Source organism: Motacilla alba, chromosome 19, assembly GCF_015832195.1.
Source record: "Motacilla alba alba isolate MOTALB_02 chromosome 19, Motacilla_alba_V1.0_pri, whole genome shotgun sequence".
Classification (NCBI taxonomy): Eukaryota; Metazoa; Chordata; class Aves; order Passeriformes; family Motacillidae; genus Motacilla; species Motacilla alba.
In genome coordinates, this window is record NC_052034.1 from 10,446,479 (window position 1) to 10,472,582 (window position 26,104).

The following is a 26,104-nucleotide window of genomic DNA, read 5'->3' on the forward strand; positions in this document are numbered from 1 at the left end:
AGAACGGCTCCTTTTCCCGGCACATTCCCCGCCCACACCCCCACCCCCCAGTCTGGAAAAACACAACTCCAGCTCCTGCCTTGTTTCCCAACAAACTCCGAGCGTCCGCCCAGCGCTAGTTCTCCCTCCCAGCCCTGCTGCTGCTGGGAGCCGGTGCCGGGCACGGCCAAGGACCCCGCGACACAGCCAGGGACTGTCCCCACCCGGGAGGGGCAGCTCAGCCCCCATCATACTCCCCAGCCTCAGCCCCCCAGGCAAGGTCCCTGGTGCTGGGGTGACCCGGACTGACCTTCCCTACCCCTCTGTTACCCTGGGCCAGTGCTGGAGACTCCCAAGGAAGCTGGGACAAGGATTTCTCACAGCATCCCTGCAGTGTGGGGACCAGAGAAATGCCCAGGTGTCAACTGCCTACAGCCACGGCTGCCAGACTCATCACTTTATCATCACCACCCTCCTGGGGAACCGAGGGTCCTGCCAGGAGTGTCCCACTGTGGTGATGCTGTCTGCCCCCGCCCCAGGAACCATCCAGAGGGAGGGCTCCATGCCTGGACACATTTGGGAGGGTTGCAGAGGCTGTGCTGATCTATCTGCTGCTCCTGCCCAAATCAGGAGGTGGGTGGGGGGCAGGTCAGCAAGTCCTGGCAGGAGATGGGATGGCCCGGAGGCAGTGGGATGGGTGGCTGGGTGATGGTGCCATGTGGCTTTGGGGGGACAAGCCTTTCCCTCAGGAGCTCTTCCTGACCAGCTCTGCTGCCAGGCACGGCCAGATCTGCACTGCCCTGGATGCTCCTTCACAAGCTGCTCCCCCAGAGCCCAGCTTGGGGCTGTTCCCTAGTGCAGGCACTGCTGGGGGTTCTCTCCAGGTCCCCCAGCATCTCCAGTCCCTCCCCCTGGCAGCACCACTGAGCACAGGTGTAGGTGACACCCCACACACTGCTGACACCGTGACCACATTGGGCTCTGGCCATCACTCTCTGGCCATCTCTGTCCTTGCCCAGCCTCAGGACCAGCAGCCTCCAGCCCAGTCTGGGGTCTGTGTGCTCCCATTTGTCCTCTCCACTGACTACTTTGGCACATCAGGGAAGGGGAGACTGAGTCAGCAGCTTCCCAGCACTGAAGGAGCTTGGTGCTTCCTCTGCTCTGAGCCTGCCAGGACCCCGGGAAGGGGATTTTCCTGGGCTCCCAGCCTGTCTCCAGGGCTGGGCTGGCTGTGAGCCTGCATCCCACCCCAGGGACGGCTTCTCAATCCAGAGGCCAGAGAATTCACAGCCACTCGTGCAGCCCCAGCTGTGTCAGGGTGTGAGCCATGGAGGTGCTCAGGATCTGGTGTGGAGTCTCCATGTTTATGAGAATGGGACATTTTCCCCCACAGCTCCATCCACAGGTGTGGATATCCCCGCTGTTCCACTGCCAGAGCTGCTTCCGATCCTGTTTGGATCGGCTGCGCCATTTCTATCTGCACCAATGCTTGCAGCTCCCTTCGCAAGCCAGAAATACAGAGGATTTCTCTATTCCATAGGTTTTGAGACCAAGGGCAGGACGGAGAATCCAGCACAAGACACCCTCATACCTCACCACTCTCTGCCCATCGGCACCCGGAGGAGCCTCAGTGCAAAACCACCAACATTCCCCTCTTCCCTCATTCCGCTGTTTTCTTTTTCTTGGGAGAAAGTTATGGAAACATTCAGTCTCCAAGCGACTTTGAAGCTGTGCTGCATCCCGGGCCGAGCTCACTGGTAGCAGCTCGGGGGGAGCGGGGGGGCTGCTGCCGAGGCCTGGCTCCTCTCCAGCCCCCCTGAAGCTCCAGCTTTCATCTCCGAGCGCTGGCGGGCGAGCTGCACCCTGCCAGCTCTGAGGGGAGAGAGCAGCCCTGCAGGCCGGGGTCTGGCTGGGAAGGGGAGATGCCATCCCAGCCCCACCCTGGGGACCCTGGGTGTCCTCCGAGGGTCCCCACAGCCCCAGTCTGTGTGCTACCACACCCAGTGCCTGCCGCTCTGCACCCACCCGAGCTGCTCCTTGTGGGCCCAGAGCCTGCAGGGCTGGGACCTCCCCAGGGCCCCTCCTGTCCCTCCTGGGGTTGTCACTGCTGGGGGATCCCCTGTGCTCCACACAGGAAGCACTGAGGGATGGATGGAAGCACTGAGGGATGGATGTCCTGCTCCAGATGTTGGGACAAGCTGCGTTTGGCACCTTTAGGGAGTCACAGCCCCTTCTCCCTGCAGTGACCTGTGTGCAGATCCCCACAGTGTCAGCACAGCTCTGCTCCCCAGGGGCGGATCCCCAGGGGCTGATCCTGACCTGCTGCTGGGGGTTTCCTGAGTGCTGCCAGCTCAGCCCCTTGGCACTTCTCTGAGGTGACAGGCTGGGTATGAATCCCTCAGCCCTGGGATGTCTCAGGGTTCCCTCTCCTGCCAGGCTGATTTGGAGCTGCACTGGCAGACGGTGCTGGAGGACACAGCCCTGACCATCCCCAGCACCCCGGGATCCCCCCTCATCATGCCACCATGCCTCTCTGCCAGCTCTGTCCCCAAGGGCTGGCTTGCTAGGAGCAGGGGCGAGGCACCAGGCTGCAGAGACAGTGCTCAGTCCCCCATGGGAGAGCTTTCTCCCGCATCTGACCAGCACTGGGACCATCTCCAGGGTCAGCTCACCTCTTCCGTGAGCTGCTTCCCAAACCAGCAAACACCCCTGGGGACTGAGCCGGGGCCTGGAGTAGGGCCAACAGTCCCGAGCTGCTCGGGAACTGCTGCAGGGTCTCACCGGGAGTCTGAATTCCTCCAGAGACAGTCCCAGCTGGCCACGGCTTGAAGGGTCAGAGCAAAGCCAGCAAGCCACAGCAAGCCAGCAAGCTGGACCAGCAAGCCACATTTCTTTCAATGCCAGAGATGGAGAGTGCCTGGGACTGAGCACATCCCATCCTGAGCAGGATTAGGCACCAACAGCAGCTCGACTTCCTAGGCAGCTCCAGGCTCGGGGGTCCCACTGCCTGCACAGGGGCCACCCTGAGGCTGGGGTCCGTGAGCTGCAGGACACAGGCAGATGGAGCTGCTGAGGGCTATGCCCTTGGTGACAGGTGGTTGTGGCTGCCCTGGTGCCCATCCAGTGCTGGCACTGCCCACAGTATCCTGTCCACTCTCCTCATCCAGTCCTCAATCCTCTCTGTCCAACAAGCCCCACATGACAGCCCCGGCACAGACCCCGTGGCCGATGGTGGCTCTGCCCATCACACTCTCTCCTTGGCACAGCCACCTTGCTCTCCAGAGGTGATTGTCCCCTCCCTGGTGGTGCTGTCGCCTCCACAAAGCCCTCTGCCCAGTTTGGCCACTTCAGCGGGGGCTCTGACCTGTGCTCAGCTTTCTCACCGCCTGGGTGGGAGCTCAGCCCCCAGTCTGACGCCGTGACAGGGGCTGGTCACCGGGCAGGCATCGGCTGCGCTGGCCGGGCTGTGTCACACGGCTGGGACACAAAGCCCTGCGCTGGCTGTCACCTCCTCTCCCCGGCCGCGTGTGCCACGCCTGCGTGTGCCTGGGCTGAGTTGTCACACGGCGCTGGGACCACGCTGGGACAGGGACCCGACGCTGGTGGCACAAGGGCGATGAGGGCGGTGTGCGGGTCCCCTGGCACCCCCAGCCTGCGGTTGGGGTGGGTCGAGCCGCTCTGCAGCTACTGCAGCCCCGGGGCTGTCACGGCCACACACTGAGCAGCCGCTCGCACACAGCGACTGCGGGATGCTGCGACCCACCCACCGCCCTGAGCTCCGCTGCCATCGCATCGCGAGGTGACAGCTGACACCTCCCCCGGCCCCTCGCACTTCTGAGTCCCATGGGAGTTTGGTGGCCACCCCTGGTGTCCTGCCTGCGTGTTCCTGAGCCTTTCGTGCCTCAGAGCCTCTCATATTCCCTAGCCTCTCATGCCCCCAAATCTCTCATGCCCCCAAAACTCTCATGTCCCCAAACCTCTGGTGTCCCCAAGCCTCTCACCAGGACACCCCTCGCAGCCTCCCCTTGATGAGTGCTTGGTGCAGCGGTGCCGTTACCGACTGCCCCGTGTCACCACCCTCGGTGACATCCTGTCCCACCCGGGCATGGCACAAACCACCTGTCGGTTTGGGGAGCAAAGAGCCCTCGGCGGAGGTGGCACCCGGGGCCTGCCCACCTACCCTCGGGGAGGCAGGCAAGGTGGGTGACTGTCCCTGCCTGGGGCTGGGCAGCCGGGGCAGGCGAGGGGTTGCCCGGAGGTTGGGGATGTCGCAGCCCCGGTGCCAGCGGAGGGTCCCCGCAGGACCGGAGCGAAGCGCTGGCCAGGCTACGGAAGGAGCCTTCCGTTCCTTACCTCCTTGCTGAGTAGCCGGGAGGATGGAGAGGAGGAGGAGGACTCCGGGGAGGAGGGGTGCAGCTGCCTGCCTTGCCATCTCTTGAAGCAATGCCCCCGTGCTCCCGCGGGCTGTGTGTTTTATCCCAGAGCTGCTTAATTGTTGCTTCCAAGGATGCGAGGGGAAGGGGAGGGGGGCGAGGAGGGAGGGGAAAAGGAGGGGGGGGAGAGAGGCACAGGACACTACGTCATGAGGAAAGGCCAAACACACACGAGCCTCTCCCGCCGATTGGGCTGGCTGCTCGGGGAGGGATTTTTTCCTTTCCCCCCTTTTTTTTTTTTTTTTTTTTTTTTTTTTTTCCTAATTCCTCGCTGCTCTCTCCAAGCCGGCGCGTCTCTGCCAAAAAAGCTGGAAAGCGTGGGGAGCTGCCAAGGCAGGCGGTGGGGGAGGACGGGGGGGCTGCACCCACCGGCACGGGGACCACGGGCGTTTAGGGTGATGGATGTGTGTCGCATCGCGACTGGCACCTGAGTGGTCTCGCATCCCGGGTGATACCGGGGCGTTTCGCATCCCCGGTGGCATTGTCCCGAAAGGGGACTGGAGGGCAGGTGGGGACCGCCGGGGTGAAGGGTGGAGGGTGTCCGGGAGTGCAGGCGGGAATTCGGGGCATGCCGCTCCGGCTGCGGGGCGCGAGGGATGGGATCGGCCCGATGCCCGGTACCGTGCCCGGTGCCAGTGCCTCGTGCACGGAGTCCGGATCTCGGTGCCGGTGCCAGTACCGCTGCCCGGTGTCCGGATCCCGGTGTCAATGCCAGGTGCCCGGATGCCGGTGCCAGGTGCCAGGTGCCGGTGCCCAACACCCGTGTCCTGGTGCCAGCGTCCAGATCCCGGTGCCCGGATCCTGGTACCGGTGCCCAACACCCGGGTCCCAGTGTCAGTGCCCCGATCCCAGCGCCCGTGCCGGATCCCGGTGCCGATCCCGGTGTCCGCCGGCGGTGGCCGTTAGGTGGCGGGCGCGGGGTGTGAGGCCTCCGGCAGGACGGGAAACCGGCCATTTTGCAGGAAAACGTGCAGACGGGCCCCGGGGGTCCCCTCCCGGCCACGGGTGCCCTGGGGACATGCAGAGCCCGGCCCGGCCGGGGCTAGTGATGGACACGTGGCCTCCACGACCCCCAGAGCAGGGCATGAGGGGGGGTCTGGCAGCTGAGCCACTTCCAGCCCCAGCCCCTTCAGGGGCTCCAGGTTCCTTCAGCGCCGAGCCCAAGCCCGGGCCCTGCGTGTCCCCACTGAACTCCTCATCCCCCCTCCTCGGGGGGTATCTCTGCACAGGGCACGGGCACCATCTGGGGCAGCAGTGAGTTCAATGGTGGGATCAGTTGCAACATCATGGAATGGTTTGGGTTGGAAGGGACCTTCAAGACCATCCTGCTCCAAACCCCTGCAATGGGCAGGGACACCTTCCACTATCCCAGGATTCTCCAAGCCCTGTCCAAACTGGCCTTGGACACTTCCAGGGTGCCAGAGGCAGCCACAGCTCCTCTGGGAACCCTGTGCCAGGGCCTCAGCACTCTCACAGAGAAGAATTTCTTCCTAACATCTAATCTCTCACTCCCCTCTGTCAATATGAAGGCATTCCCCTTATCCTGTCCCTCCATCCCTTGTCGCAAATCCCTCTCCAGCTCTCTTGGGGCCCCTTTAGGTCCTGGAATGGGCTCTGAGGTCTGCCTGGAGCCTTCTCCTCTCCAGGTGAACACCCTCAGCTCTCCCAGCCTAGCTCCAGAGCAGAGGGGGTCCGGCCCTTGGAGGATCTCTGTGGACTCCTCTGGACTTACTCCAGCAGCTCCACGTCCTTCTTATGCTGGAGATCCCAGAGGTGGATAGAGCATTGCAGGTGGGCCAGAGTGGAAGAGGAGAATCTGTGTGGATGTGAATGAGAATCTGCTGTGTGGATGAAGGGCAAGGAATGCAAAATCACCCTCTCCACGGCAGATCCAGCACTGCCCCTTCCCTGCACGGCAAGGGTTTGAGACGCTGCTTATCCCAGTACCTGACTCCTCGTGACCCCAATGTGCTGGGAGTGGGAGCACGTGCACGAAAATGCCCTGTCTGCACCCATTTCCCGCAGGGCTCCCTGGCATCATTCCCCCCATTCCCCACGGTCCTTCCACCGCTGCAGAAATTGGCAGCCAATTATCAGCAAATCCACCCGGTTCCTCTCCGGCTGCGAGGTGCGAAGGCCCGACCTGGCCGCCCACTTCAAGAAGCGTGAGCTCAATCCACTCTCGGGACCGGCCCTCCGGAGCCTGCCTGTCTGGCTTATCTCAGCTCCCACTTTATTTTAGGGAAAGGGCTGATGGCTACGGCCGCAGGAATTCCGAGAGGTGGAAATCACGGAGCGTTTTGCCCTCCACACCCGGCGCTGGGACACGCCGGGGGGGGGCTGTGCATGAGCCCCTCGGTGGGCTCCGCATGGAGGCGGATTTTCTATTCACCTGCACAGGGCAAAGGGCTGCGGGCTGGGGACACGGGGCACGAGACAGGGGACGAGCATCGGCAGGGACCGCGCAGCAGGGCTGGCCCCGTCCGTCCGTCCGTCCGTCCGTCCCGCTGGCGTTGCCAGGTGATGTAATGCTTGAGCGAAAACACACGTGGTCGTTAAACACGAGCTCCCCCGCTCCAGAGGAGCGACGCGGGAGTAGATGGATGCGGGGATCGGCAGCTTTGCAGCGGCTCCAGCAGCCTCGGGGCCGTGATGTGGCCCTCGGGACGCAGCCCCCCGGGCGGGGCTGGCCGGGTGATGCATCCTCGATGCGAGCGTCTGCAAAACATGCAGAGAACAGGGCTGGGAAAGCGACCTCGCTGGGAATCAGAACTGGGGCAGTTGGCCGGCTCCGAGCAGCTCCCAGACCTTGCCAGTGAAACGGCTCTGACTTTGTATGCGTGTTTTGTACCTAGAAAGAATAGATGTGAGGCAAGATCTCCCCGCCCCTGGCACTCGTGCCGGGGAACGGGATCCAAACCCTTTGTGATTTGGCCGGAGCGCTCCGTGAGCCGCCCGCAGGGATGGGCTGGGAGCGTTCCCCCGAGCTCGCAAAATGTCAGGAGAAGCTGCGGGGAGGGCACAGAGACGGGCACGGTGTGACGGGAAAGGGGCGAGGCAGAAAGCGCTGCCCACAGCGGGACCCGTGCGGAAAACGGGGGATTTGCTGCATGGTGCAATATCGAGAAAACCCACGACGAGGGCTGCAGCAAGAGCACCTGAGGCTACAGGCTGTACTAGCATGGGGGGCTCCTGGGAGCCGTGGCAGCTCCGGGAAGGATGGATGCTTCCTGCAGCCGGTCGGTGGCAGGTGCAGGTTACACACAGCTTCCCCAAAGGCTGACATAGTTGCTGGGGGAAATGCCAAAGAGCCTTACGCTGCTGTGACACGCGCGGGGCGCTCTCCCGGGGGTAACACCGGCATGCAAAACACAGAAGTAAACATCCTTTTGCCATAGCTACAAGGAGCCCCACACCTGCCCGGGCCCCCGGACCCCAGCCCTGCTCCTGGCGCTGTTGACGGCGTTGTCATAGGAAACGGCACTGCCGGGCTGTGCCGGGGCTCTGCGGGGCCTGCGCCCGATGCGCTCAAAGGAAAGGTATGTGCGAGGGGCAGGTCACACGCATGGAGTGGCCTCGTCACCGTCCCAGGGAAGCTGAGGCTGGTACGTGTCTTTGGAACAGCCAAACTCACCGCGATCGTGAGGGCCTGAAGTTCTCATTCCTCCTGTGTCTCTGGTGAGCAAATGCTCCGTGTTTGGGGTGTGTGCCAGGAAGGTGGTGAAGGTGGCGAAGGGACAGAGGAGCTGCCTCTTCCAATGCTGAGCATCCTTAGGTTTTCCTGCCTTGATTCACTGCTGTTAACTGTTGACCAACAGATCATCAACCCCTGGATATGCTGTAGGAAGGAAGCTCCAAACTAGAGAGACAGTCTGAAAAGCACACCTCTGTCAGACATCTCAGAGAAAATCCTCTCAGGGCATGGGGCAGGAGGATTGTGAGGCATGGACAGGGGTCTGTGGTACCTGGCAATCAGGACATCTGCTCAGGCTTATTTTCAGCAAGCAAAACCTTTTTGTTTTGCCAAGAACCCCACTCAGAGGTGTTTTCACCTGCCCACTGTTGTCCCCACGGCTCTCCTGATGCTAAGTCACCGGGTATCTCTGGGTGTTTTGAGTGTGGGTCCCCATCTCTCTCTCTCCTGTGCATCCCACTGCATCTCCCAGCATCTTCCCTGGGGGAACATTCAACTCCATGCATAGCCCACGCCACAGCCCCACAGGACACCCATGTGGGGCAGCCAGGGAGCCATCCAGCCTCAGTGTGAGGCTGGAAGCCACCACGGACATATTCCAGTGTCATGGGCAGGGTCCTAGGATAGAAACATAGGAATATGGAATGGACTGCATGGAAAGGACCTTAAACATTTTCTGGTTCCAATCCCCTTGCCCTCACTATCCCAGGTTGTTCCAAGCTCAGTCCAGCCTGACCTTGGACACTTGCAGGATTGGATTTTCCCAGTTGTCCCTGTACACTTGGTGCTGGGGTGTTTGTCAAGGGAGGAGGAGCATTTTCAGCTCTGCAGGGGCTGTTTGGGGACCAAGGGGGGCTCAGGCAGCCCCTCCCTGACAGGCCCCATTGTCTGTTGGGTTTGAAGGCTCTTGTGATCCCATCCGTACCTCACCTATCCTTCACTTTCCATGAGCTCCTCTTTCCCTCGCAGTCCCTTCCCATGGTTGTCATGGGAAGAGGTTTTGCTAACACAAGGATGCTGCTTGGAGGGAGCAGGGCTTGAGCAGCAGCCCAGAGCCATGGGGGGATGCTGTTCCTTGACATAACCAACAGAAACAGCACCGCCCTTCCAGCACCGCTCTCCAGAGAGCCACTTGAGATGTCTTGGGAATGTTTGCCATTGGAGTCTCCTCATGAGGAGAAGGGGAGACACCGTCTCCAGCCCCTGGCAGACACCCCATCCCAGGCTTCTGTTTTCTGCTGGGCATGAACCACCAGGACCAGATCCATATCTCCTCCTCGGTAACCCATCCCACTCCTGTCCCCCCAAGATGCTCTCCTTTTCCATCTTTTGGCCAGTTTTGGTGCCTGGTTCTGCCCCCCTTTTGGACCCTCTCTCTCCTGTATCCATGCCCACCTCACTGCAGGCCACACTTGGCTGCAAGCTGTGTTCCAGCTGTCCTTGCCTTGGTCCCAGTAATGTTTGTGGTGGTGCCTTCTCTGCAGGCTTTGCCTCTGCCATTCCCTTGTGGATAACCACCTCTCCACATGCTGGGAAGAGCTGTGGATGTGGCCCGTGAGGTTGGGCTTGTGTTGGAAGTGGTGCAGCCATGGGACAGCGGATCCCCATCCTTGGGATCCCCATCCTTGGGATCCCCATCCTTGGATGTGTTCAAAACGTGCCTGGACACAGCCCTGAGCAGCCTGACCCGGCTTTGGAGTGCTCACTTGCTCCAGGGCTGGGCTGGGGACCTCCAGGCATCCCTTCCAACCTAAATCCTTCTATGGTTTATATCGAATTCTCTCTGGTATTTCTGCAGTTCTGGGAAGCCTTCAGTGATGGATCGTTGAACGGCTCTGACCTGACGCTGGCCAAGGAGGGATTTAGTGGTCCTGGCTCCTTCCATCTCATTCACATTGTCCTTCTCAAGGACGGCTGAACATCTGCTGCCCATAGGTAACTCCAGGCCACCGCTCCCCGCCTGGGTGTGAAACCTCTGCCTGCCTCCATCCCCAGCTCTGACCTGCCCTCAGAGCTTGCAAGCGATTGTTTTCATCCTGCTCCCACTGTCTGAGGCTTTCCAAGTGTTGATTAAAAGGTACCATCACTGCAAAACGTGCTGTGCCTGAGTGTCTGTAGTTTTCAGCAAGGGAGATTCAGTGTTTACTGGAACGGTCAAGGCTGATTCCCTGCCAGATTTCAGCTCTGACCCCCAGCAGTTTCAGCAGCAGATCCGCTTAAATATTGGAAGATTGTTTTGTATTCTCAAAAGAAAGGGAAAAAAAAGCAGGGAATGTTTATTATGGAGATATTGCTTTCCACTGCCTGTGCGCTCTGCCACGGCCAAAGTGTGTTCAAAGAGACTCTCAAACCTCCTTTGTGTGGGGAGCAGGGCTGGAAAATCTCAACCCAGAAGGGGAAAACTGAAGCAAATCGTGGGCAACTGAGCACAGAGATGTAACTGGTTACGCTCAGCCAGAACATGAACTTTAGACACTGCCTGTGCTCCAGTTTGTGTCTGCAGCACAGAGAGGCCCTGAGGAAAAGGCGGTGGAGCTCTATTATCTCACAGCCAGATCCTTGTGGTGCTGAGGGGAAACATAGAGCAGGCAGGGCTGGGCTGCCTCCCTCCCCTCCCAGTGCACCCTGCCAATGCCAGTCAATGACTCCCAGAGCCCTGATAATTCTGACCATGACTCAGAGACCAAAAATCAAGAGCAGAGCTTCAAATTAAGAATTATTTAAAAAAAATCACATAATGGGTACATTTTTTTGTGTTCTGCTTTTTAAGCCATAAGGTTCATGCCTCTGGCTTTTCTGTGCATCCAGAAGGGCTCAGAGTCTGCCTTTCAGCAATGTGAAATATGAGCCTCCCTCAGGCACATTCTCTGGGAGATGAGGATTAAGGAACCTGAGAGGAGAGTGATGCATTTGCTGATGGCAAAAATGCTGTGGATCCACAGAGGATGTTCTTTCCCCACACAGGTTGGAGGTTTCCCCACAGTTACAGTTTGCAGGAAACTGTAACTCCCCACACAGGTTGGAGAACAATGTCCTGTCCTGCTTGGAGCTGACCTGGAGGCTGGAAGGGACCAGCTCAGCCATGGGCTGACCTCGAGATGAGTTCCCTGTGCCAAAACACTTGTCAATGTGGGGATCTGGGTAAGCAGCCACCTCCAGCCTCCTTGTCTGACTCCCAAAGAGGCACCATGTGTGTGATTAAAAGCCCTGCAGTCCTGAGATCTGGAATGTGGTTGTCTCTTTGCTGGGAAATGACAGAAACTGCAAAAAGCTAAGAACATGCTTTGCCCAGGGCTGCAGCTGGGTACATCAGTGCAGGCTGGTGCCAGGTTCCTCTGCCACCCTCCCAGGGCTGCCCAGGGACCTGCAGTTTTCCCATTATTTCTCGCCAGCAGTGACTCTGCTGGGGAGAGTCACTGACCACAGCTGGTCTAGCTCTCCTGGCAACTGGAAATGTGACTGTGGATTTAATGGCTGTAATGAAATAACATGGAGAGGAACCTGGGGAAGTGGTGTGGGGGAGGACATGGGTCTGGGGCACTGCCAGGCCAGGGGATCTCCACAGCAAACCGAGGGTGGGGACAGGAGGAAAGGGCAGAGGGGAGCAGGGAGTGGGGTGAGAAGGTGGCTGGACCGAGGCAGGGAGTTGGAATATGATTTGGAGCCACATGGGGCAGCAATGCAGCAATGGGGTCATGGATACAGGGGAGATTTAGTAGCCAAGGAGAAGGACCAGCTGTCAGAATTTAAGGAAAGATGGAAAAGTAGGGATCAGAAAGTGATGGGTGGTCACCAAGGAAGAGATATGGATCTGGTCCAAGATGGGAGAGTGAGGAGGAGAGGTCAAACATCCTGTGGGATAGAAGGGACCAGTTCTCAGAGCTGGCAAAAGAGGGAACGAGAAGAGCTGAGACCTTGTGCCAGAGACAGCAGAGGGGTCAGGGGCTGAGCACGGGCTGGTGACACCAAGCGGAGGTGATGGTGGCCCGAAAGTCTCTGCATGGGCTGACATCAGGAATGGCAGCCATGACAGAGCAGAGGAGGTAGGGAGGTTCCTGCATTCGTCCCAGCATCAGCCAGGATTCCCTCACAGCTCCTGGTGCTCCTCCACAGCTGTATCCCTGCAGGACTCTGCCAGTGCATTCCTGGCCATCTCTGGGCCATTCTTCTCTAGTCAATGCTGTTCTTCAAGCTTCCTCTCTGGGCAGCAGCAGCAGAACCAGATCCTCCTTCGGACGGGCTCTCTCTGAGGGACGGGGTGGGAAGGGAAGCCAGGTCACCACCAGCCTGCAGCTCTGCACATCTTCAGACCTCACGGATGCCTGGCACAGCCGGCAGGGATCACGAGGAACTGCCCTTGTCTCTCTCCCAGGGATGCGTAAGGGATGATCAAGAGCCTCTTGTTGCTACATTCTCCTGGAGCTTGAGGAGAGAAACACTGCTGGAGGAGAGAAGCCCCTTGGTTTGGGGTGATGGGCAGCCTTTTTGGGGCTGTTTCACTGAATTCCTTCTCTCTCTCTACCAAGCCACACTCCGGGTCTCAGCTTCCCAGGGGAAGCCGTGACTTTGTCCGTCTGCTGGGGCCTGGCCCCGCTCCCGAGCATCCCTGGGAGCCGCTGCTCGGGGCTGGCAGGTCTCAGCGTCCCGGTTCCCAGCGGCGTGTCTGGGCTGGGAGCAGCCGCGGGGCTCAGCCCCGGGGCTCAGCCGCTCGCTGCGCAGTCTGGCAGCAGCTCCGGCACAAGCGCAGCGCTGGCCCTGCCCCAGCGCACGCCGCTTCCTCCGGCAGGCCGGCCAAGAGGAGTCAGCTGAGGACAGGAGCCGAGCCGGCAGCGCAGACAGTGTGGGGAAGGGGGTGACGGAGGGCCGGGGTCGGTGCTGGGCAGTGGCAGGGAGAAGCCTCATGGAAGCGCAGTGGGAATTCGGGAATTACTGCCGTGAGTCCTGGTGCTGGATGTGCCGCTTGTCTCTTCTGCCAGGTTTTGGGGTGTTCCTGGTTCTGTTCTTTGCCAGCATGCATCAGCAGCCCCTGGGATTTGGGGCTTTTCCCTAATGTCAGAACTCCTGCACTATCAGACACAACAACCTGTTCCCTCCAAGATGTCCCTCTTGCACAACCATTGCTAATTCTCCTCCCAGCTGCCGAATTTCACCTGTTGTCTCAAGTGATGCCATCTCCATCCCTCAGTCCCTTACTGTCACTGAGATTACAGAAACATCACTGTCCTCCTCTCTTTTGTTCCCGGGAGCAGAGGCTGAACAGGGGTGATTCCTCCTGCCTCATGCTCCTGCCTGCCGGTGTTTGAAGCTGCTGCTCCCCATGTCATGAGTGCCCTGGCATCAGCCATGTGCCAGAAACTGCCTTGGGGATGGGCAGGGATGGAAGGTTTGAAAGCTTTCATGTTCACCTCTGCACTGCCACCCAGATCCCTACTGCCCATGGTGATGCTTTGGCTCAACTCAGACAGGTAAGACGTCATTTGTAACTAGCACATGGATAACGTTTCAATTTAATTAATTCAATTAATCTTTGACTGCAGATTGTTGCCTCGGGCCAGGTGAGCTGCTTGCTGAAGAGGCTGCAGAAAAGTAGAGCATTGATGAAATATTTCACCATTTCAAAGGAAAATTTGGGTAATTTTTTTGTTCCAGCACGGAACTGGATTGTATTTCAGGGGTGAACACATAAAGCAAACCCAGCCATTGCATTTCAGGCTGAAACAGGCTTTTTTCACTTTGAATCCAAATTATTAGGAAATTAGTTTTAGTTGCAGGGATAGAAATCACAGACATACTGGGTTTAGGTAAAACTGATATGCATCAGGCTTTAGGTCCATTGGAATTGCTTAGGAAAGGTGTTTCCCAGTCCCAGAGGTGCTCCAGTGTTGGATCTGGGGAGCTCCAGCCTGATCAGGTGAGAGGATGGGGAGTTGTGTGGTGGCTCCAGGAAGGTCTCCACAGGTGTAGATGGATGGGCCACCCACTGGATGCAGGGCCACTGCTGTCATGTCTTAATCCAGGAGGATGCAAAAAGCAGCCAAGCACACAAGGAGCAAGATGAGACTGAAGAAGAAGCAGTGACAATATGAGTTCCCCTGGGGGTGCTGCATGAGGACATCCTCTGGATCAGCATCACTTTCACGAGAGAGAGGTTTCCAGGTGGCATTTGTGAGGGTAAGTATTCTCCCAGGGAATGGCTGGCCGAGCCCCTCTGGAGCTGGGGTGCTGGGAGCAGGCAGTGCCCGTGGGCAGAGGCATCTGCCCCTGGGCAGCACCGCACTGCCGGGCAGGGGCACGGGCTGCTCTGCTGACTCGCCCTGCCATCCCTGCTGGAGCTGCTTTTCCTCCCAGCACTTCACAACTCAGCACTCTCGAGTTAATTAGAGAACCATCTGCCCCCTTCTCGCACATCATAAAAGCGTGTTTAAAGCCGGGCGATAAAAGGGAGCGTTAGTCTGGGTCACTGCAGGCTCTGAGCCCGGCGTGGCCCCGCCTGCCGCGCTCCCTGGCCCGCTCTCAGCCCAGGTGGGAGCGATGTTTGAGTCCATCTGAACTTGCTCTGCTGCCAGCTTCCTTGAGAGACTCCCAAGTGTTTCACAGCTCTCTCTCAGGCAGCTTTGTTCCCGAAGAGTCTCCTACAGCCTGTCCCTGCTAAACTCTCCTGGTTCCCTCTCACTCTGGGTGCTGAATTCCCATCTCCCAAAGGAAACCTGGAACATTGCTTGGTGCCAGTTGGTGGTAGTGGCCAGCAGGTCTGTCCCTGGTTTGGTCTTCAGATGGCTTCAGGGTTTTCCAGGTGGCTGTGGACAGTGCAGCCCCTGTTCCCTCCCTAAGCACGCAGGGTGCAGGACTTCGGGCACATCCCTGGGAGCATGGGTACATGTGAGCACACAGGGACAGCTGGTCCAGCTGCACTTGTGCCCATTGCTGTAAATATCCAGAGAGCTCCTCTTCCCTCACTTCTGCCTGGAGGACATGTTTCCCTCCCATCCTGGTGTGCAGAGCAGAACAACTCGCCAGATGTTTCATGTTAAAAACTCCCCTTTCCTCCTTTCTGCTTTCTTTAAAGAGTCTCAGACGGAGAGGTGAGGACCCTGTCTGCTCTGCTGAGGACCACCTAATCTGATCAGGTCCTTTCTGGCACGAGGCACATCCAGGCTGCCATCAACCCCACATTTGGATATTGAGATGGAGTGCAGCCCTGGGCACGGAGCCACGGAGCAAATCGGGTGAGCAGAGAGTTGTGGAACTGCAGATCCAGAGTCTGCAGCATCCTGCAAACCCATGGGGCTGTTTCCAGGACTTCAGGGTTGTGGAGGGTCACCAGTGTTGTGGGACCGTGCAGCCTGAGGAGGTCACTGGGAATGGGGACCTGCTGACCATCTGCACAGGGGTCTAAACTGAGAGAAAAATCCCTCCAGATGCTCCCCAAGGAAACGTGTGTGCCAGCCCAGCTGAACAGACCTTGGGGAGGGTCCACCACTGGCCACGTGGCCTCTGTGTCCTCTGACCAGGCACAGAAGGATGGGGAGATAGGAACATCCTGCTGGTCAGTGCTCCAGGAACCTGGGATTGGAGAAGGGAGATGACTCTGAGAAGGTGATGTTCAGTGGCTGGTGGGAGGGAAAGTCATTGAATCACAGACTGGCTGAGGTTGGCAAGGTCATCTCCAGCCCCCTAGTCGAGCAGGGACACCTGGAGCCAGTCACCCATGGATCTAGTCCATTGGATTATGTCCATGGCTCAGTACAGGTCCACGGCCCATTGTAAGATGGATAGAGGGGAGGAGCTGTTCCCTGGGACACCTCAAGAAGGCCAGGACACTCTCCTCTGGTGGAGCCAATCTTCCTTGTCCTGTGTGGGGCTCCCAGCAGCTCTCTCTCCTGCATACCCACGGCACTGTCACTTCCCTTTCCTGTAGCACCAGGATCACCACCAGCATCTGAGAACTGTACACTCTGTCCCTGCCAGCCTGGCACCGTCCCTGGCTCCGGGACAGCCCTGGCTGCTTGTGCCTGCCCAGATGCCTAGGACCTGGCTGTCTCAAAGGATGCTGAGCTGTGAGCTGCATGCCCTGAGCTATTTTTGCTGTGCCCAGGCCTTGCCCTGCATTTCTCTTCCCTTGGGCTATGTTTAGACAACTTTGCAGGACATGGTCCTACTCCAAACCCATTTTTCTGCATGACTGAATCCCCACAAGAGAGAGGAGCAGGTGGAAACCAAGGCACGGCCACGGGCTGTGTGTGCCTGGGCCAGGTGGATGGCAAAAACAATGTTGGTGTTGGGCTTCCCTGGATTTAGCAGGGTGCACTTGTTCTGCTCCCAGTGGATTGGGGTGCATAATCCATGTCTCACACATGGCATTGCCAGGGCTTGAGGCATCCTATCATGGATGGAGTGTTCAGGAGGAGGGTGTTCAGGAGGAGAGGGAGACTCTGGCCACCCCATGTCCCTTGCTCTTGATCCACTCTTGGAGGAGCTTGATGGAGAGCTCGTGCACACATCTCTCCCAAGCATGGGGGGCTCTGCTGAGCTCTCGTCTCCTCCTTGGATATCACTATGGCCGGGTGTCCAGCTCTCTTTTCTCCTGAGGCCTGGGAAAGTGGGGTCACCTTTCAGGGGGACAAGTGTTAAACACTGCCCTTCCTCCCCAGGCTCTGGCACCACTCATCTCTGCGGTGCCTGAGTCGGGAGGTTATTAAGTGAGTATGAACATCCTTGAGTATAATCCACACGCAAATGCTAAATTAAATTGAAACCAGAAGATCCCTTTAGCAGCACGATTTATTGCCATTAACCCTTGGGTGACACCAACTGGACTTCCCCTGCAGTGCCAGGAGGAAATGGCTCACCTGAAACTCCAACCCTGGCCTGGAGTTTGGACATAGACAGCTGTGGCCACATCTGGTGCCTGTAGTGCATGTCCAGCTGCCAAGCTCCATATGCAAACCCAGGAGTGCATCAGGAGAAGGTCAGGCTGCTGGAGTCCACAGCTGGAGGTCAGCAGCATCCCAAAGGGGAGATGCCCCTCCCAGTCCAGGAGAGCACCCTGGGATGGTCTCCTGGTGCACTCAGAAGGGCTCCTTGCTGCCCTGCACCCACTGGAGCGCTTTGGAGGCCACTTTGGAGGAACTGTAATGAAAACAGACAGAAATCTGCCCCAGACAGAAATCCCAGCACACCTTGCTACAAACATTTGGGGGAATGCGCAGGGGATGCCCAGAGTTTCTGCTCCTTTCTCCAACCTGCCTGTGCCAGGTGCTGCAGCTCAGAGGGGGTGCTTGGATGTGGGGCCACATTTGACCGTGGGGGTGCAGAGTTCCCACAAGGACAGGGAGAAGATGGATCAGGCAAACTGCCAAGCAGCCATGGAGCAAGGGGAGAGGACCAAGGAGAGGAGGGGAGATGGAGCTGCAGTGCAGCTGGGCTATGGCGAGTGAGGGCAGAGCACTGGCCGGTGCCCAAGAAGGGAGCACAGGACAACCCTGTGTTTGCAGTGTTAAGGCAGAGCCACACCAGCCTGTGCTCACCCACCTGCTGCCTGCTCCCCTTCTGTGATCTCCTCCTCCCCTGCAGTCCCTGCCCTCTGCTCTCCCAGGTCCATCCCTCATGTTTCTCCAGCCATCCCTCCTCCACTCACCAGGTACCATCACCCTGGCCCTGTCACCAGAGCCAAGCTGGGACCATGCCATGGGGTTTTCCCCCTCTGGCTCTATGCAAACCCCTCTTTGCATCCCAAAAACCTGCCTGGGGGTGGGATTTCTCCGAGACTCCGAGCTTTCCGTGCCCCGCTCGTGCCAGCAGCTGCACGGGATGTTGGCAGGAGGCAGAGTGACCTCAGCGACGCGGAGCTGGTCCGAGCTCTCCGGTTCCAGGGAGAGCAGGCAGCTGCCAGCGGGAGCCAAGGTGCATGAGGGGAAGGCTTAGGACATGGTTGGCAGGGCCCCGGCCACCCCTGCTCCAAGAACCACAGAAATATGTAAATGAGAAACTCAGCCCCTTATTTATGAGACTTCGCGATTCATTTTTCATTTGGGGAACGCGAACGAACAAAAATATGAAATATTTCTCCGATGACACAGTTTCCACCCAAGAAAGCACATTCCTTGGAGGCGATGTGCATGTGCACGGGGCCCGCATGGGACCGGGCCTGGGCCCTGGGGCAAGCTGGGCGGAGTCCTTGGTGGGACAGCAGTGAAAGTCTTGGTGAGCTGGAAATCCCTTCTGGGTGCTGGGAGGGCCAGAACTGAGGGCAAGGGACAGACCTCAGCTGGTCCAAGGAGGGAGGAGGAGGTTGTACCTCATTTACAACCAGAACAAGGATTCATCTCCCTTCTGCCCACTGAGAACAGATCTTCTCCTCGTAACACCTACAAAATGCTCACTCTGGTGAGGCTTGGATTTCCCAAGTATGTCCAAGTGTTCCCACTTATTGGCTTAACAGCTAAAATTCATTGCTCAGCTGGCTCTTTCAGGATGGCCTTTCCAAGGTTATTGTTTCCATGTCCTTCATGAGCCCCAGAGGGAAAATCCACACAAATAAAGTCTATGGATTCAGCATCCACACGATGTCATTGGCCAGACCTCATTGCCTCCCAGCAGCATCAGTACCACAGACCAAGCACGCTCCACATTATGGTCCTGCCAATTCCCACATTTCATTCCTGGAAAGTTTGGTCCAGCCATTACCTTCTCCTGGTCCTGAGGCACCAGAGGTGTTCTCCACCAGCCAGAATCCTTCTGTGCCTCTTCCAGCAGCCTGCCTCAGCAGAGACCCACAAGTGAGATCCCCCCGCTCTACAAAGACCTCCTCCAGTCCCCTGATTCAGGGACAGGAGACTCCCAGGGCTCCAAAGAGACCTGTCCCAGTGCTGGTGCTGGCTGAGGAGCCCCACCCCTGCTGGCCCTCCCCAGTCCACACTGACTTATTCCCATGGGAGCCATGCTAAACTGGAGCCAGTTCCTGTAGGATTGGGGTGGGTGGGCTGAGACCACCACTGGGTTTGGTTTCCTGGGGACACCGCCATGAGCCACCCTGTGATGATTGAGTTGATGTCACAAGAAATGTGATGTATTTAGGGTGGGCCCATCCCAAGATCACCTTTAATTTCCACTCTTCTCTGCTCACATCAACCCCTTCCCTTTATTGACCCAGCCACAGAGTCTGTCACTATTTTCACCTTCCCAAGGTCCAGCTCAGCTTGACTTCTGGGAGTTCTCACTTCCACTGGGCACTTCCAGTTCCTCAGACAGACTTTTCCCTGAAGAATTTCCTGGTCTCTTTAAGCTCTGCTCATTCTCACTGTGGTTTTAATGGGCAAACCATTGTTGCAAGAGATACCACCAAGTTTTGTACCTTTGCCTTGAAAATCCTCCATACTCCAGCACCTTCAGCCTCTGAGCTCTTCAGTTCAGTTGACTTGAATCCCTAAAAATCTCCCAATATGGGAAAGAGGAACCCTCCACCTGCACTGTTGAACTGGCAGGTCTAGTCTGTTTTAGATAAATCCTACATGGCCAACGTGCACATTCCACAACTGGCTTCTCCATCGTGTTCCCCAACAGCAAAGTCCAAGTCTAAAATAGTAAATTCCAGCGCCATCTATCAGCTGCCACATCCCAGAATAGCCAGTAGCATTTGCTCTCCAATCTATATCTGGAAGTGAAAGGCTCCCTCAGTGACAGCAAGATTTATGAGTAGTTGTGATCAAGGGACATGTGCAGACTGCTCACTACAGGGCCTAAAAAGGACTTGGGCACAACCAAAACGAAAAGCCCCCTGGGGCTGTGCTGTGCTCCTGCTCCACAGCCTCTTCAGCCCAGCTCAGCCAGGACATCCCTCCACAGGGTTTCTCTGTCCCAGCTCCCCAGGGGATGGGGACAGATCTCATCCCACCCACCACTTTTCTCCATGATGTCTTCAGTGACTCCAACAGCCCCCAAGCAGACTTGGGCATCACCAGGAACTTCTGTCCACAGCCTCCTTTTTCCAAGCTGCAGATCCCATTCTGGAGGCAGCCACCGTGCTCTGGAGGTGCCCATTTCTCTCCACGTAGTGTCTAGTCCTGCAGACATTTCTCCTCCCAAAGCAGAGCCTGCAGCTAAAGTCAGTCAGACCTCAGCACATCAACCCTCAAAGCCCTTTCCTCTGAGCAGGATTCTGGAATATCCCCACTGACAGATTGGTTTTCTACATGGCATTCCCTATCCCACAAGTAATCCCATGCCCTCACTGATCCCTTGTGTCCTCTCACATTACCAGGAGTCCTGGGAGCAACTCCATTGGCTCCTGCTACAGTACACATCTCTCTTCATGGTTTGGCTTCAGTCATGTTTCTCATGAGCCCTGTCCTCCCCTAAGCCTAGCCCTGCGCCCTACCCAGCTCCTTGTCCTCTTGAGCTGTGTCCTTGGATGACCGTGCTGTGAGCAGGAACCTGGGGGTGACTCCAGTCACAGCCATTTTTACCCTCAAGAATTTGTCCCACGCCCAGAAATACTCTTGATGGGCCTTTGGGGTGGCCATAAAAAGTGCTGGGGTGAGTCCTGTCCTCGCCAGGATGGGAAGGGACTGGAGCACATGGTGCCTGAGGGGACAATGAGGGATTCATCAGTTAGGGACTCTCTAATTGCTGTTTTCAGCTGCCTGATGAGTTACAAAGACAGGGCCAGACTCTTCTCAGGAGTGTGAGAAGGATCCAGGGGCTGCCGGCACAAGTTGTGATGAGAGAAAATCCAGCATGAGGTGAAGAAAAAGAAAGATTTGCACAGCAAGGGTGAAAATCCTCTTTGGAGATGTTCACAACTGGCCTGGACAAAGCCCAAAGCCACCTGGTCTCTCCTTGGAGCTGGGTCTGCTTGGAGGCAGTGATCCCTCCCCTCCTGCAGCTCCGTGCCATACTACGATGTCCTGCAACACATGGTCCTGGCTTTCGTTCCAATTAAAGGAATTTTTTCCCCAAGTATAAACAGACTGCTCCTTTCAGGGAAATCTGCTGGCCTCTCTTCAGAGCCAGGGAGCCACATCGCCGGTTATAGCCCGGCCATTGATTTATTGGTGTGACCACGGCCAAGTTGGACAGCGCTGCCGTGCCGAGATCCAGCATCCTCGAAAGGCAGGAGAAACCTGGGCTATCAGCTTGTCCATCTCATCCTAATCCAGCATAGGGCCTTCACAACCATCAGCATAATCAGCTCACAGATGAAAGCCACTGGGGGAGTGCATCCATCATTGTTAGGCTGATTAGAGCTAATTCACAACATGTCTGTTTTCAGGAGATTGTGTCTTTTTCCTCTGCCTCGCTTCCTGTTTGCAAGCAGACTGCAGCAGTCTTTAATTAATTGTGGCTTCAAATTATGCCGTCACTTCTCAGGGAATAAATAAATCTTCCCTGAGTGAACAGGGCGTTTTCCAGGGAAGGCACAAGTTGGAGGGGAACGAGAGACGTCTCCGTGGGCAGGGCTGTGCCTCTGTCCCAAAGCCTTGCCCGGTGCCAAGGCCCAGGGCTGACCTCCATCCTTTGGAGCTGAGCTCTCCCGTTCCTTGGCCATTCCAAGGGCTGGTCCCTCTCCCGCTCGTGAACAGCCTTTACAAAGCATCTGCAGCCCAATCCTCATCTGCCCAAGGAATCCAAGTGAATTTTCCTTGGGAATTACTTTCACTACTTGCTCCGCTGTTGCTGTCAGAGGGCCATGAGAAGTGATTGCCATAATGATGGTTGAAATCCAGTTTCCCTTCAAAGCCTTTTTTCATGTTATTTAGAGCTCAAACCAACTCTTTTTGGTTGAAAGTTTCCACTCTTGGGTTCAAGCCAAAAGTGGATTTTTCAAGAAATTGGAACCGACTGGGTTCAGTCATTTCTGAGTCACACACATGGAAAAATAGACATTTCCCCCTCATGCTCCACAGAGACACTTTGGGCATGTACGACTCAAAACCAGCTGGAACAAGACACTTCAGACTTGGCTTGTTTGAGAGTCCACACTGAGGTGTAAAAATCACGCCAGGTTTGGAGAAGCTCACATTGGCATTTTCACACTTCCCTCCCCAAAAGAGCTATTGAGTGGTGTGCAATGGGCAAGAAGACACTCTGTTCTCTTCCCCTGCTTTACATCGCTCTCTCCAATGGGATAATCCCAGGGGATTAGCATTTAAAGTAATGAATGTTTAAAGTTATCGAGAGAAGAATTCCAGCTATGTTCAAATTCTTCCTAAGCCCCTTAAATGGAGCCGAGCTGAGGGGGCCTCAAACAGGGAGACATCAGTCAGCTCCTGAAGTCACACGGAGTAAGCGCAGGGAATGGCCCCTTCCTCGGTCCAGGGCAGGCATGAGGACTGTCGCCCCAAGTGGCCCAGCAGCTGGGACGGTGCTGATGTCACTGCCCCAGGGCAGTGGGGAGCAGTTTGCTCCATGGCATTTCCAAGGGTTCCCTGAGACTCCCTGGAACTGAAGCGTGGCAGAGGCAGGGACACAAGCCAAGTCTCAGCCACCAAACCTTTAACCACAACCCCCTTCTTTCTTCCCCAAATGAATTATGTCAAGACCACATGAATCTCACTGCCAGAATTTTCTGCTTTCCCCTCCTTGAGGCAGGGAATGGGCATGGAATGAGGAGTCATCACGAGACACTCCCAGGACAAGCAAATCCCAGGACAAGTGAGCACACTTGGCCAGATGAATGGTGTGTGTTTGCCATCAAACCTGCCCTGTTTGTGCCCAAAATATTGGCTGGGGGAATCAGTTTTCACCCCAGCCCACAGCCATGGGACACCTACAGGTGTATGGCTGTGCCAGAGTGGTTTCCCTAAGGAGATGGCCAAGGAACACTCTAGGTTTGAGGATATCCCAATTTTGAAAGCAGGTTCTCGGGCTCAGGGTGCCCATGACATCCATGCCCAGGATGCCCAGTGTATCCAAGGTGCTCAGGATGCCCAGGATGCCAAGGATGCACAGGCTTTCCAGGATGCCCAGGATGCCCGAGGTGTTCCAGGGGCTCAGGGTTCCCAGGATGCCCAGAGTGCTCAGAGAGCAGCAGGAGGGCTGTGGCCAGATGAGCCCCATGGCCTGCCCAATCCCCCATCCCTGTGGGGGGGGGTGGTGTGGGGCAGGGAGGCGCCTGCCCAGGACAAGTCCTGCAATCCCTAGGGAGCAGGGCTGCGATAAGCTGGGTATTTCACACCCTTCCCTGCCAAGGAAGGGTGGAAGTAGGAGGGAGAGGCCAGGAGGTGCAGAAGGGGCTGGGAGAGGAAGCCAGCAGTATGAGTCATTGCAGCTGATGGGCAGGATACCCACAGGAAACGCCTTTTCCCCTGGATAAGGTGTAGGGGACAAGCTGGCACCAGCCCCTGGGCACAGGTTGTCCCCAGCTGGGTGCAGGGCACATGTACAAGCAGCAGAGCCAGACAGAAGCTGGCAGAGGCATTACTCAGCTGTTCACTAAGCTCCTGATGTTCTGCCCTAGGGCTGGAGGGTTCCCTGCAGTGTTCCCCGTGTCCCCAACAGCCCCATGGCCAGAGGACACCTTCAGTCCTGCTGTGCAGCTTGTACATGAGGAGTCTGGGAAAGCCGGGGCTCTTCCTGTGTGTGCCCTGGTTTGGGTAGCAAGAAGGATGATGGTGGTGTCCCAACAGAGCTGGAGAATCATGGAATGGTTTAGGCTGGAAGGGAAATTAAAGCTTATCTCATCCCACCCCTGCCATGGGCAGGGACACCTTCCCCTCTCCCAGGCTGCTCCAAGCCCCATCCAGCCTGGCCTTGGACATGGCCAGGGATCCAGGGGCAGCCACAACTACTCTGGGTACCCTGTGCCAGGGCCCCACCATCCTCAAAGGGAGGATTTTTTCCTAATATCCAATTGGAATCCTGCTGTCTGTCAATTTGAACCTATTCCCTCCTCGTCTTATCACTCTAGGCCCTTGTAAATAGCCTCTCTCCATCTTTTCTGTAAATTCCCTTCATGAACTGGAAAGCCTCAACCAGATCATCCTGAATCATTCTCTTCATTAGGCTGAACAATCCCAATTCTCTCAGCCTGTCCTCACAGCAGAGCTGGTCCATCCCTCTGATCCACTTGTGCCTCCCCTGGCCTCGCTCCAAAAGTTCCATGTCCTTCCTTCTGTCTTTCCCAGCAGACAGGAAGGACAGTGTCCCCTGACTTCCTCAAAACACCTCCTATAAAATGATGGAGCTGGTGTTTCAGAGCACATTGTGGAAATCCTGCCCAGTGGGTCTCCCCAGGCTTGTCCCCAAACAAGCCCTGGAAACCAGCACAAGGCAGTTCCAATGTGGAAGGAGGGCAGATCATGCTGCTCATCAGGGTTCTGCAGCCTCTCTGTCCTGGACAGGCACCTTCTTCAAGGCTGGGGCCCCACAGGGCCCATAAACTGTGGACAGCTCCCTGGACAAGGGTCCAGAGTGAGCAAATGTGGCAGCCACAGAAATGTCCCAGACACCTCACGGGACTGAGCTGGGGTTGGCCTGGTCTCGGCAAGGCTGAACCTTCCCAACAAGCTCCCCTGAGCTGGAGAGTGTCTTTGGGCACTGCACAGGACATGCCTGGCACTGGGATGGAAATCCAGGCTTTGACATGAGGGGGGGTCAAGGCAGGCACGGGGGAAAGCTGGGAATGGTGTGTGATGCCAGCACTGTGACCCTTGGAGTGTGGGATCACCACTGTTGGTCTGGCTGTGGGACTTCTCCACTGCCCCATCCCATACCCTGTCACCTCCAGACAAAAGCACTTCCTGCAGCTCCCTGGCCAGGACAGAAACCCTGTCCCAGCTCCCGCGTGAGGGGTGATGGAAAAAAATGTGGGCACAGCAGAGAAGATTGGCGGGAAGAAGCAGATGGCCCAGGCTGGGACTGGAGCAGAGCTGGTGCCCACACAATGCCCAGGGATCCCCACAGGATCCAAGAGGAATGGCACAAGGTCCAGGAGGCTCGAGGGTGCTCTGCCATCCCACCCTGCCCCAGCCCTGGGCCCGGGCACTTCCACACTGGCAGAACTGCTCTGGCTGCTTTGCTCCGAATGCTTTTCCATGTGTTTAACCTTATTTTCCCCCACTAAAGCCCATTTGATATCCTGTCTGCCACGAGAGGAGAACAGTCTGTTCCTTCCCCTCTGGAGCTGTTTTACGTCTTTGAAAGGACCAGCACGGCTGCCCCTGCCAAGGCTCTGCAAGCCCCATCCCGATCTCCAGAGCACTGTGCATTGTCCATCCCATGGACAATGCCCTTTTCCCTGTTCTCCTTGCCCTGCCCTGAGCAGGGGCAGCAGGGGCAGCACAGGCAGGGCCCTGGCACCCATCATACGGTGCAGCCTCACTGACGCACGCGTGGGTCACTCCTAGCTGGGCCTGGCTTGGGTGCTCCGGGTCCCACGCGCACCCCACGGAGGGCACAGATGGCATTGGCTGGAGAACACCCCAGAGCACAGCATTAATGGGACGGGATGGCTCGAGTTCCCCACGACTGCGAGGCCAGGCTGGGAGCACGCGTGCCCGAGCAGCTGAAATCTCTGGTTCTGCAGGCGCAGAGCAGCATCCAGCACCTGCAGGGTGTGGGGAAAGGTGCTGGGCACTGATGCTAAAGCAAACAGCCACCCAGGAGCGGCCCCCGAACACAACAGCTCTTCTGGAACGTGATGGCAAGAGCTGGCCTTGGTATGGGAGCTCTGGGTGAAGGCCGGAGCCAGGCACAACTAGGGATGTCCCTGTGTCACCACAGGGATGTCCCCATGCCACTGGCTGCAGCCCTGCACAGTGCCAGGGGACAGGGCTGGGGTGAGGCAAAGCAGGGCCAGGCTGGGGCCGGCCAGGGGAAATGCAGGCACCGTCCTTACAGCTTTTGGTCTTTTTCCACCAAAGGGTTTTGGGGTGGGGGGTGTTTTATATCTCGATTTTTTTGGAAGGGTTTTGGTTTGATTTCCTCCTCCGCCAAGCACTAAGCAATCGTTCTTTCCCCCCTTGGCAGGAGCTGCCTGTCTCGTGGTGTTGACCTTGGC

General features: G+C 57.3%; 1 protein-coding gene across 1 annotated transcript in view; it reads right to left on the reverse strand.

The window, feature by feature from the left end:
• The window catches only part of ELN (elastin), a 122,118-nt gene that overhangs the window by 22,496 nt on the left and 73,518 nt on the right, over positions 1-26,104 (reverse strand). The window contains exons 5-7 of the mRNA XM_038158450.1: positions 7,829-7,939; positions 5,034-5,093; positions 4,333-4,443 (exon numbers count right to left, since the gene is read on the reverse strand). Coding sequence (XP_038014378.1) covers positions 4,333-4,443; positions 5,034-5,093; positions 7,829-7,939 — 282 coding nt within the window. The remainder of the gene's footprint in view (positions 1-4,332; positions 4,444-5,033; positions 5,094-7,828; positions 7,940-26,104) is intronic.